Raw genomic sequence first — 13193 nt, forward strand, 5'->3', positions numbered from 1 at the left:
GGTCCCTGTACACAAGCCTGTCCACCTCGTATTGACCAGCCCGTGCACCACACACCACACACACACACAGGCTGCCACCTCAACCCAAGTACAGGTTTGCCAAGCGAAGTATACCTGGCGGTGCCAGCTCCCAGCACTGGCCTTGTATGGCCTGCACAGCCTTGCCACTACACACACAGGCCAGGTCCCAATAGACATTGCCTCCTGGGCTGCCGTGGCAAGGCCTCTGGGGCACTTCGGGGAGGACACACAATCCTATTCTGCCTCGTGTCCCACACGGAGTCTTCAGCCCCAACTGCTGGCATTTTGTGGGCCCCAGCATCCCAGATCCCCTGTAGGGTCAGCGAAGTTAGCCCGCTTTCTAGGACAAAATACAGCAGTTGGGGTGACCCATGGACAACAGGCTAACTTCATCCCACATAGTCCTAGGATGTCAAATTGGAAAGGAGAGGCCGCACAGTGACCTGTGTCATGTCATGCAGAAGCTCCACAGGGCCTATATACTCACTCTGAGCCCTGTAAGACCAAGCAGAAATGCAGTGGGGTAACCCAGAATGGGGAGCCAGAGGCAATCTTCAGGGTTCAGGCCAGGCATGTTCACGACCTTGACTCATCTGACAGAGGTAAGTTGGCTCAGCAGGCAGGGACCCATAGAGCTGGTAGGTGCAGAGGATGGTGAGGACCAGCCTTTGGGCTTCTGAGAAGACACTAGGGTGTGCTCACTCCCTGAGTCTTTGTCTTCGAGGGCCCTCAAGAGCTACTGTACCATCCCCCCATGAACAGGAGTGTCTACCCTCCAGGGTTATCAGTTAAATCTGAGGGTCGGATCCTGGACTCTCACTGCTGAGCCAAGGAAAGAGGCTTGGATGTCAGCCATAAACTGGGCAATCACAGACCATCGGATGAAAACATGAGCCATTTAGAGACCGCACCATGGCGTGAGCCCTCTGCAATGGTGGCGATGCTTGCCCATTCCACGTGAGTGTCCCTTCTGTGACCACCCTGGGAGGCAGTGGTGGAAACTAGCAGCAGCCGCCACCCGCAGCCTGTCTTCATGGGTGTGTGCTCAGCCCCTGGCTGTTTGTGTGTGGATTCCTAGGACTACTCTGCTGCACTTGCTACCCTGCTGCTTCATCCCAGCATTGTCTCATGTCTCTCCCAAACCGTCCTTCCCATCAGCCCACCCGAACATGACAAGCTGGCTCTCCAGCGCTTCTAAGAACCAGGGGGAAAGCACTCTTCCACCTCAATGCCCTTTGGCCTTTTCCTGGAACGCTGAAGGCCCCATGATCCTTCTCTTGGACACTGTGGGGCTGTGGGCAGAGGGGGTCTGCCAGTCCCTGGGTGCCCAGCCCTATACCAGGCTCTGATGCTTATATGGAATTGGACTGCCAAAATACCTTCTGGACCCTGCCCTCAGGCAACTTTGCCCAAGATGGGACTGTGCCTTCATAAGCCACCAGAGAGGATACTGGAATCCCCTCAGGCTCTGGTGCTCCCCTTAAACTCTCATGGGGTAGGTTGGCTGGCAGAGTTCTCCTTTGCTTTTGGGTCACTGTGGGCCTCCTTCCCCTTGAAGCCTCTCTGCTTTCATCATTCAGGGCAGGTTTTACCTACATCCCCCACCTTCCAGAAGGGCAGGGGCCAGCCTGGCACCAAAACAGCCAACCTGAGACCCAAAGGTCACCTTGTAGAAGGTGATGCCTAAAGCAGACCCAGGTCACACCACATGTCCCCCCAGGGTTTGGAAACAATGCTAGTCATGAGCAAGTGCCACCTGGAGGACATCCCAGGAGTCTTGCCAGGCCACTCAAGTCTCCAGGAACTGTGTGAAAGGCCACCTCGGGCCTTGGCCCTAACACTAAGCATCACTCCCTGGGCGCTTGGCAGCACCTAAGGGCGGTGATTCACCCAGAGCAAACACCCATTTGTGCCAGACGAGGGGCAGTGAACGCGGGCTCTGTTGATCTTCTATCTGCAAATAAGCAGGAGGGCAAGCTGGCAGCAACAGGCCCGGAGCCGCTTCTGATCAGTGGCTGCCGCTGGCCTCCCTGACGCCAGAGGCTCCCACCCTGGTCTTAGCTGCCACCTGCAAACACCCTTCCCTTTGGGAGTCCCAGGTTGGTGCCAGAGCCAGAGATGCCACCAAAGCCTGGGGTGCAGTGGACAGGCTGGGCCCCAGAAGGCTGTGGCATCAAGATGGCACACCCCCACTTCTGTCCCCAGGGCCCATAAAATACAGGCAACACCAAAGTTGGGATTTTACCAATTTTATTTCTAGACTTTTTGTGTCTTTTTTTTTCCTGGACCATGCTGGTCACATGTCCATGCTGGGAAGCGCCATGGTGTGTCAACCAGAAATACACAAAGCCCAACCTGGCCACCAGCCAGAGCCCCTCAAAGCCTTTCATGTCACAGGGCAGACTCTGTGGACCCACTAACAGCATTTGGCCTTTTGGCCAAACCCTCACCCATCACCATGGACACAGCAGCCCTCAAGGGTCCTGCCTGGTTTGGACGCCTCGGCTAGGCTGGTGGTGACCATGGAGGTGACCATTTTGGTTTGGCAGCTTGCTAGGGAACTTGGGGGGAGGGGGGTGGCCTGCAGCACTGCAGCTGGCTTCGCCAAGGCCAAGTCTTTAAATTAGCACAACGCTGTAATTAACACGAAATAAGACAGAACACTAGAACCTAACAGATTAAATGATGCACCAGAGACTCAGAACAAATTCCTCTGGGCCCAGCAGCACGGTGGCATGCACAACAGGCCGCTACAAATATAACAATATTGATAACTAACAAAGAACAATACAGTTGCCCCGACTGCTGTGATGCTATGTCCCAGATCAAATGAAGGGCCCAGCATGACAGGTGCACGGGGATGGTCCCCGTCAGGGTTCCCAGGAGGCAGACTGCCAGCCAGGCCCATGCATGGCTAGGTGAAACATGAGGTATTATGAACACGAACCTGTTTTGTTTTTTTTCTTTTTTCTTTTTCTTTTTGGAATACAGCGGTAATCACATTAAGCCAAAATTGGTCACAATAATAATAATAAAAAAGGTACAAAAAAAAAAGGGCATCTGTAAATACACTCTCCTATGAGGAAATTAAAACTTGAACATGGCAATCTATGACATCATAAAAAAAAACAAAACAAAACTGACCCTCCAATAGCAGCGAAAACAACGTGAAAGATACAAAGCGACGCAAATCTGGTTCTGAACGTCTGGGATGCTGGGAGTCATCGGTAGCAGCGCTATGTGAAAGGGGCCGCAGCCTGTCCCGTGTGGTCTCTAACCCTCCACACTTCTTCCCTCACGTCCTCTCTCCAGCCTCCCGCTCTCCACCTCCCTTCAACACTTCCTAAATAGAAAGGCACAAAGTCAAGGCGTGCAAATTACCTACTGGTGCTGACCTGGGGGCGGCAGCAGGAATGTGCCAGGATCAAACTCATTTGGAGTCCCCTACTTTTCCTCAGTTTGGATGGCTCTCCGATGGGGCCATTTGCGTTGGGAAAGTTAAGCAGACCAAATCCCTGTCTTTGTGTGGTTTTGGAGACCCTCCTCTCCCCAATAAAAGACCATTCTCTCAGACACTGCACCAAGCCTTCGCCAGCAAGGGCAGAAGGCGTGCGCTTGAACCAAGGAAGGTCGCATTGTTTTAGGAGTCACACTGGCCATGGGCAGACCTTCCCAATAAATATTCTTCTGTAGCCTTAAGTATAAATTAGACATTTTAGTGTTTAAAAGCCTCCCTAAGTGTCGCCCCGAATCGCCTCTCTGTCCAGGTAATGCCCCACGGTCCCTACTTCCAAACACCACCTGGCACCAAAGCATCCTTTCAACTCAACTTCTCTGTAAGGACAGACCCCGGCGGTGCGAGAAGAGAGCTCTCTTCCTGACCCAGCAGAACTCCTCAAGCACCCCATGCCACCAGCCCCACACACCTGTTGTGCAGCCACCTGAACAATTGTGTGGACACCCCCCCAACCATTCCATCAGAACCCCCAGCCCCCCGCAGACACACACAGCAGCCACACTGCCTCCAGCCAGATGACCAAAAGTGCTTTGAAAATGGAATGGTTCTGGAACACGGATAAGGAAAACACAATGAAACAGAACAGACCACACACACACAGACGACGAAAGAAAAGCTGTGGGTTTAACCTGATGTGAGCGGGCTGCAGGGCCGTCAGGCCAAAAACCAGCATCTCTTTAAACAGGAACTACAAAATAGGAAGATTACAAAAATAGAATATATTATGTCACTATATCAGCCCCTCTCTACTGGAGCATACTGCATAGAGGGGGACACCTAGGCTGTGTGGCTGGTGCTCTGTGAACCTGCAGGTCGGGAGAGGGGAGAGGGCACGAAAGGTGAGCCCTGGGGGGGGGGGGGTGCCACACGCCATGAGACCGCTAGAGGTCGCACTGACCCTTGATAAGGTGAAGAGGTCTGACCGCCCCTGGTCAGGTAACAGAGGTGACTGCACTGAGCAAGCAGGGGAGTGAGGCTGAGGGCTGTGCCAAAGCTGTGCCTTTTCAGCAAAGCAGAGTACATTTCTCTACCTAAAATCCTCTCTTCTACTTTAACAACGGTTTGCTTTTTTTCCCATCTTTTTTAAAGCAATATTTCTTGTCTTTTTTTTTTTTGTTTTGTTTTTGTTTTAAACACATTTAAAAACAACAAAAAACAAAATTCTCCCGGAGACTTTCTCTGTGTTAATCCTATTCTTAGAACAGACAAGCACATTAATAGAAAACTAGCTGATTACTGGGGTACAGAATCCTATTTTTGTAGCATCCCCCTCCCTCCCTACACTTAGGGTGATGTGAATCCTCGTAGATCTCTCTCTCACTCTCTTGCTTTCAGGTATTTTTTTTTCTCTTTTGCTTAAGTCAGAAAGGAGAAAGATTAAAGAAAAACAACCAACAAAGAGAACAAAACTTCCCCTTCTGGTGACAAAAATGTCCCTGAGAGGGACTCTGTCAGGAGCACCCGGGCTGGCTCCTTCCTCATCGCGGGCTGCTGCTACTTGGTGGCACCCGCCTGCCCGGCAGCCCTCAGATGTCCACGTCTCGCACGTCAGTGGGTGTGCAGGCCAGATCAGCCTCTTCCTCCGCTTCCCCCTCCTCCTCGGTAGCCTTGGGGTCTACGTTCTGTTGGGCCTGGCGCAGGCTGGACTCCAGAAGGGCTTCAATCTGTTCCTGGCAGGCACGGAGGCAGTCCTGGAGAGGCGGGCGGAGATGGAGGGGGTCCTTGTTTAGCCAGAGGCTGGTGGCCAGGGCCTTGACCTGCGAGGCAGGTTTTGCTAAGGGCAAGGCTAGAAGAAACTTCCCAAGCCATGCCCAAATCTGCAAGGGACTAGAAAGCAAGAGGGCCACTTCACTTCTCAGCCTGGAAATCTCTGCCTTGCCCCAATGCCATGGGACAGCTGGCTGTTATCTGTGGGCCACTTGAATTGCTTGTCCACCCTAGGGCTGCCCAGCAGAAATTCCTCCCCAAGCCTCCCACAGCCCTACATGACATCACCCCCTACACCCCCCACACTCAAGACAGGGAGTTCCTAGAAATGGCATCTTCTTGAATGCAATCTCTGTAGGTGGTGCCAAGAGGAGAACCCAGGCTTCCAAGCCCATCTGTGATGGGTTCTGCACGGCTGAGGCAGGCACCTCTGTCTCTCTAGGTTCCCCCTCTTGGGCCAGACCTTGTACTCCTCACAAAGAACACCTTATCTCTCCCTCAAGCCTTCTGCCCAGGGTGGCCACTGAGGGAAGCCAGCTCCAGTGCCTCCATTGGTGGGGCCTGGAATGAGACTCATGAACTGAAGCCTTGCTTAAACAGGATGAAGCTAGGGCACTGCCCAAGTTCCTCAAGCCAGTAGTACTTCTGAGGGAACCCCTACATTCAGAACTTATGTATTGATCCCCCTTTGTTTGATGAATACTAAGGAAGGTGGGAGGGCAAATGGCCCTATTTTACAGATGGGGAAACTGAGGCCCAGGTGCCCTGCTGTGGACCCACAGACACCCTTCTGTCTTTGAAGCCTGAGGGTTCCCACCTGTCCACATACCCTATTCTCAGTTCTCAGGAGCCCCAGATGCTCGGGCAGAAGGGGATTACATGAAGAATCACAATTGAGAGGTGCAGGAGTTGGGGGAGGGGTATCCCCTGTGGCTGATGCCAGGCAGGGCAGAGCAGCTGTCACACCTGGAAGCCTTCCACATGATGGTGGCTCTGACTGACACTGAACCCCCAGCTCAAGTTCAAACCAGAATTGGACTTTTGCCTGTCCTGTCTATGCCAGCTTCCAATGTCCTCGAAGCCAGAGCGCCAAGCACAATCAGCCATGCCCCTCAGAGAGGGGTACTCACAGGCGGCATGGCATGCCTGGTACAAACCCCACTTGCAAATAAAGTTCTAGAATGCACAGAAGGTCTATACTGGAGTCCTTTGCAGACTCAACCTTCCAAAACTGCACCGAGGGAGACATGGTCCTATCGTAGCCAGACCAGGCCTCAGCTTCACATGCCACCATGTAACAGGAACACAGCCATCACACCACGGCCCTCACGCCTTTGGGGTCATGGTTCCTGCCTCCTGCCCCCAAACCTCAAGCTTGGCAAGAGGCTGGCGGAAACCCAGGTTTGGCAGCCCTCACGGCCCCGGCCTGGTGATAGCGTCTGGATACTGCACCCCACCAACGTTCCCCAGCCCCTGCAGTTGAAGGCTCCTTCCATGAGACTCACTCACCGGGTCACACTTGATTACTCTGGAAAGAAAGTGCGTCGTGCGGTAGCAGGAGAGGAAGTTGTTGGGGCTGCCCAGGTTCAGGCCTTGCATCGCAGCCACCACACTCCCAGCAGCCACCATGGAGGGCGGGTTGGAAATGAACTTCACATCTGCAGCAGAGAGGGACAGAGGTGGCTGTGAGCAGGGGCGGCCACAGGCCTGTGGTTCAGCTCCCATCCCCCAATTCTCAGCACAGCCCCTGGCGGTCCTCCAATCCTTCCGGTGCCTGCATCAACTCCAGCTCCCTGCGAGACCCCTAGGCGGCGCCAAACACACACCTTAAGACTCCCAGGGAGGCTCAAGAGGGCCTGGTCAGAGCAGCGACACTGTCAGCAACGCCTGTCTCAATCAGCTTTAAGAGTCACTCACGGCTCTATTCCTTTAAGAACTAGGACAGGGCACACCTGCATTCCAGCATAGAACCCTTGAGGCAGGAGGCAGGGAAGATCATATCTGTCCCACAGCTGGCCTGGCAACACACCAAGGACTAGAGACATCTGGTCACCTCTCAGCCGCTGCAAGGGTGTCAGGCCCAGGTCCTTCGAAGGCTAGGCTGGACTCCACAGAAGGGACACCCCCATCCAGGAGTGACTCAGAAGCTTCCACAAAGCCGTCAGTTATTAAAATGCTACCCTGCATCCTTTACCTGCTGCTTTCCTGGCTCATTGATCCTAGGTTAGGGAAAGGGCATGTGACCCCAGAACTCCAGGCCAGGGTCCAAAATGCCTCATATGCGTAGGCCCCCAGTTGGAAAATAACCCCACCGTTAAATGTTGGAGTCATGCTCTCCCACAGTACTGTGGAGGGTGTCACCAGCTGGACCCCTCTTCCACCCAACAGACTCAGCAGCCCACAGTTGCGTGTCACACCCTGATGGAATGCTCCTCCATACAATCCCATCACCAAAGACGAGCCCACAGGCTGCTTTCCTGTCACACCCAACAAAGACACAGTGACCAGGGCAGCCACTTGGCCTGTGGATCAGGGGTTACAGGCCAAAGGAGGACACAAGTGCCTGGTGTCCAGGGGGCTTGAGGGAGCCGAATGGGAATCAGGCAGAGGGCCGCCATGCTGAGACTGTAGACTACCCTTACAGAGTACCCAGCTCTGGCTCTGCTAAAGGGACCCGGCGGAAGAGGAGCCACACAGAAGCCAGACAATACCTCCAGGCAGCACCAAGGACTTAGCTCAGGCTGCTGAGTCCAGCAAACCAAGATTTGCTACAGAGTCAAGCTTAAATCACAGACACCCCTTTTGCAGGGAGTGAGACTCCAGCTGGAGTCCCCAGCCCCCTTCCAAAGCTTCCCTTTCCTCCTCCCACGTGCTGTGGCAGGATCTGTTATGTCCTGTAAGGAGCCCTCACACCTGGTTCTTCACACTGCCTGGCTGCTGCTGACGGAGCTGTCACCCAGCTTGGTGGCACGGCTGATACTCAGCAACACCCTTCATTAAGCTCAATCTCCCATTGTCTGTATCCACACAAGGGTGCGCTCTGGCCACCTGCGCATGCCTGGGTTAACAACCCCAACCCCAGGCTAGCAGTGTTCACACAGCTAGGAACCCAAGTCCAAGGCAGGGGGCACATTCGCAGGGAGAAGTCATGCCTCGACCCCCATCTGTAAGGGGAACTCTTGCCACATGGATAAGAGATCTATTTCGTTTCAGTCACCATGACATTAAGTTGGCTTCTTCCCAAAGTGCCACCCCCCCACCCCTCCTGACAAGGGAGGTGGTTGCTCCTTCAGAGGGACAAAGCCTCCGGGCCCCAGAACAGTGGCCTACTGCAGTTTACCAAGCTGTCCTCTGTGTACATCTGTCTTTTAGGGGCTCTTAATGGACCTTATCATAGACAAAGGCCATGCAGAAAGCGGGGAGGGCTGGGTCCTGTCACAACCAGATGCTAATTAATGCGTACTGGCTCCCCTGGGGGGCATCCAGGGGTCCCAGGAGAGGCACTTTGCTGCCAGAACCATCCTAGGGGAGGCCGTGCCACCCCATCCCTCACGTTACCTCTGGGAAACTCTGCCGCTTCTCTGAAGCCACTTTCAGTTCCATAAAAGGCTGCCTAGAGCTTCCAAGGGCTCTGCTCTCCCCAAAGGAACCCCAGCCAGATGCCTCCCTGCCAGCCAGCGGGGCCGCCCCCGCCCCTTAGATCCTTCCAGGCTACTAGTGGCCTTGGCACTCCCATCTGCCACCCCCCCTTGCTTCTGGTACACCTCTGGGGAGATGCTGGCACCCTCAGCAGGTAGTTGGTAGGCTAGATTCCCCAAATCCTGGCAACAGCAGCTATTGAGAAACACCAGCGATGGGGACTGCCAGACACAAGAGGGTGCCACGGGGACGCCAGGTGGGGAAGACATTACATGGCCCTCTCACATCGCAGGCCACTCAGACCGAGCTCCAGACAGTTGTAGCAACTGGGGCCTGATCAGGACCCACTGGGGAAGGGGGTCCTCAGCAGGTAGGAGAGAATGCAGGGCCCTCTGAGTATCGCTAAGCCTCCCGGGCAGGGTTCCCAGTTAGAGGTGGGGAGAGAGCTGTAGCTGTAGTACCAGGACCACCCAGAGGCAGCAGGGTGTGTGTGTGTGTGTGTGTGTGTGTGTGTGTGTGTGTGTGTGTGTGTGTTCCTGCATGGTTGTCCACCCTGAGTTAAGTCAGCCTGTCTTCTTTGGGTCTGAGGCCAGGAAGCATCTCTTGGAGGTTCTTGTCTCTCAGGCTTCCGACCAGCCCTCCCAGGACTCAGGCAGAAAGGACTGGCCTGAAGCACCCTTGATGAGGCCTCTAAGCTCCTCAGCTGGCCACCCGAGCTCTACCCCATGAGACTGGGCCATGGCCATTTGCCCCACGTCTGTAGGCACTTCTGGCAGGTGGCTGGCCTGAGAGAAGCTGGGGGGGAGGGTAGCTGGGACTCCCTGAGAACACAGGCAGGGCAGGAGGTAGGTGGGGGTAGGAGCAGAGACAGAACCCTTTTTAGAAATCACTCAGCGGCCACACTGCTACCTGGCAGTAGAAAGGTTGGCACAGGGAGGCTTGGCTATCCTGTTAGGTCCCTACGGTCTTGCAGCGTGGCCCTAGCTGAGAAGGGGCCACCCAGTACCATCATCTATCTGTGACAAGTTCCCTGCACCTTGGGTTCAGAACAAAGTGGGGGACTCTTTCCAACCTGTCCGAGACCATCACCTGGTACAGACAGAAGACGGCAAGGAAAGGCATTAGCCTGGGAACGGCATTAACCTGGGAATCACAAGGAGTCAGATCTCCCCGGGGAACAGCGGGGGTGGGGCCCTACCTGTGGCACAGAGGGCCACAAAGGTCTGTGCATGCTTGCGGATGATCTGCTTGTTCTCATCAGCCTCTGGCATTTTGGAGAGGAAGTGTTCGATGAAATCGTGAGGAGTCATGGCGGCCAGGTTCCATTTGAGCTTGTTCACCAGAAGCAGTTCCATTTGCTGCAGAAAATGGGGCAGGGGTCAAAAAGAGGGCAGTCTGGTTGGGGGGGTCTAAAGAGTGAGGACAACTCAGGACTCCATAGAAGTAAACAACAAAATGTGCTTGCAGAAAGACTGAGGGAGCGCCAAGCTGCGAGAGACAAAAAGACCTCCCACCGCCAGCACTGTGGCCCGCGCGTCGCTAGGGGGCGCACCCCGTTCACATTTCAGAGAGCCTACACGGCAGACATGGTGGGGAGTCCAAGAAGGTGGGGGCGGGGGGCGCAGAGGTGTAATGAGTTAGGGATCCTGCCCGCTGCCACTCTGCTGTCGGGCAAGGTGGGTGCCTTCCACGGGGCAGGAGATCTGTCCGTGGATGGCTGGGCTTCCTGCCATTTGCAGCTACCACCACCCAGGGGTCGCGCGGCTGAGGAGGAATGGCAGGTGGAGGGGTCAGCGCTTACCAGCAGCTCCTCCGGCTGGATAGAGTTGTCGGTGTAGATGCACAACTTCTCGGCAGTCAGAGGAATGGTCTCCTTCATCTTGGAGGCCACGAACATGCAGGCGGCACCCAGCAGCTGCAGGCGGCTCTTCTTCAGGGGCTCCAGCGATAGGAAGCGGTCCAGGTAGTTCATGGCCAACGGGAAGACCTCCTCCTCGCACTTCTGCTCCTCACAGACCTGCGAGGACCCGGGCCGTGACCGTCAACGGGGGATGCGGGGTGGGGGGAAGGGTCTTTCTAAGTGACCCCTCACCCCTTTCCTAGATTGCACGGAGCGCATGGGTGGCGAGGGCGCCGAGAGGGGTCGCGGGGGCTAACACCCCAGGATGCCCTCCTGCCCCGCGGGTGTCCAGTGACCACCCACCCCGAAACTGAAAGGGAAAGTCCCTGGGCAGCTGGAGCCGGGAGGGGGAGGGGGGTCGCGGCAGCGGTGGCCACCGAGACCGCGACCCTGGTGGAAATTCGGCCGCCACAAGCCAGAGATCCCACCGCGGGGCTGGCGGGGCGCCGGGGGCTGGGCGCCGCTCGCTCGCGCGCACGCGAGACACAAAGGTGGCGCCCCAGGCCGCCGCGCCGCATTTCCCAGACGTCATCTTTTCAAAAAATATTTAAAAATATTTAAAAAATAACTAGGCACCTAAAAACGGCCCGAAAACCACCGGTGGGCGACCCTTGATCCAGGCCGAGGGTCAGGAGCTCGGTGCACACCGGGGGGTGAGCCCCAACAACTCAAACTCCCGGGGCCCCCCTTTTGCTGGGTGCCGGCGCCGTTTGCCTCTGCAAGGGCAATATGCCTCACTTCAAAAATTATTTTAAAATATTTTGGGGCCCCTGGGCCTCCTGCTGAACATCTGAAAATGTGTTTTGGTCCCCCAGGCTTGACCTGGGCACGTTCTTCCAAGCGCAGACCCGCGCGGACGACGATCAATCTCTAGTGACTAGGGGGCCACGCGACCTTGCAGCCTGTCGTTTTCTCTGGACCGGGCAGTTTGTGCAGGGTGCCCAGGGGTCCGCTGCTTGAACAAAGGAACCCCCCTCCCCTAAAATATCCCTCGCACTGTCCTATTTAGTGACTCCCGACCGTCACGAGGCCCCTCGTGCCGGTCCCAGTGACCCTGCGGCCGCTCCCCGCCCTACCCCCCAGTTATTAATAAACACTTTTGCTTTGCAATAAAGGAGCAAAGATGGCGCATAATACTGGCACAAGCGGCCCTTGCATACGTGTCCACGGATATTAATTTAAAAATCAAATCTATGCCCCCTCCCCCCCGCGAGCTGGAAGTAGGCGCAGAGGCGGCCCCCGCCGAGACACTGCAGGAATGGGGCGCAAGCGGGGGCCACAAAAGATAGCCCACACCCTCGGTGGTGTCCCTGACACCGTCCTCCCTCGAAGGCACTTCTTCCCGACTGACCCCCCACCAGGAAAAAGAATCCCCGTCGCCCCAACTCCCACACCTTCCTCGTTCAAAAAGCCCCGAAGTGTAGCTATTTATTTTGAGAATCCCGAATCCTAGCAACACACCGGGGCAACCCCGTGTGGGAAAGGCAGACAAGGGAGGAAGATGCGGGTGGGGGCAACTAGCTGCCAGGGTGTCCCAAGCCAACAGCCTGGGTAGCCCCTCACCTCCAGCATCCAGGTGGCCACGATTTTCCTCATGGACGGCACGATCTCCCTCTGCACGCACTTGAAGTAAGACACGGAGGGCGCGCAAGTCTCCTCGGTCTTGAGCATGGCTCGCAGCACTCGGTCGTTGAGGAGGTTGGTGTCCGGGTACGCGCGGCGGATGGTCTCCACTTCGCAGCACAGGAGCTGGTGTTCCATGGCGTGGCCGCCTGGGGAGGGCTGTGGTCCGGCTTTGGGCTCCGGTGGCTGCTGCTAGCGCGCGCGCTGCCTCGCGCTCGACTGCCGGGCTCCGGAGCGCGCGGACTCTGCTGCTCTCTGCTACTGCGCCGACAGCCCTCTGGAGGCTGCAGGACTTTGCAACTTCAACAAAACTCCCCTGTAGTCCGTGTGACGTTACTGTTGTTAAGCAGAGATCAAAGCGGGCAGAGAAAGGGAGGGGGGGCAGGGCCGGGGCGGGCGCAGGGGGAGGGGGCTCAGGAGCAGCGAGCAACAAGGGGGGACAGCCCAAAGCCTGCCCTCCCTACCTTCGTAGATATGCAAATCGCTGAGACTGCTTCCCTCCTAGCTGGGAAAGAGTGGTGCAGGGGAGGGGGGGAGGGTGGTCTTCTTTCCCCAAGTGGGTCCTCTGAGACCTGTGGAGGTAGGTGGAGTGGCACTGGACAGGACAGCTAGGAGGGAGGCCAGGAGGGAAGCCAGGCCACACGCAAGCCAGGGGAGAATGAATGGAAGGGGAACCCTGGGGGGGGGGGGGCGCAAGGACACCCTATATTCAAGCCGGGAGGATGGGCGCGTTTCAGAGGACGCCGCGAGGACACCCACGGGCGGCCTGATTGCCTAGAAATTCCC

At 56.1% G+C, this 13193-nt stretch overlaps 1 protein-coding gene across 1 annotated transcript; it reads right to left on the minus strand.

Annotated features, from left to right (window-relative positions):
• Positions 1-2254: 2254 nt before the first annotated feature.
• On the minus strand, positions 2255-12723 carry Ccnd1 (cyclin D1). Its single transcript, XM_055614724.1, has 5 exons — positions 12348-12723; positions 10686-10901; positions 10083-10242; positions 6755-6903; positions 2255-5229 (listed from the first exon to the last, which is right to left on the minus strand). The coding sequence occupies exons 1-5, from the start codon at positions 12543-12545 to the stop codon at positions 5065-5067; spliced, it is 888 nt and encodes a 295-aa protein (XP_055470699.1). The 5' UTR covers positions 12546-12723; the 3' UTR covers positions 2255-5064.
• Positions 12724-13193: the final 470 nt, after the last annotated feature.

This window comes from Psammomys obesus, unplaced genomic scaffold (genome assembly GCF_907164565.1).
Source record: "Psammomys obesus unplaced genomic scaffold, mPsaObe1.curated_primary_1811, whole genome shotgun sequence".
NCBI classification, from domain to species: domain Eukaryota; kingdom Metazoa; phylum Chordata; class Mammalia; order Rodentia; family Muridae; genus Psammomys; species Psammomys obesus.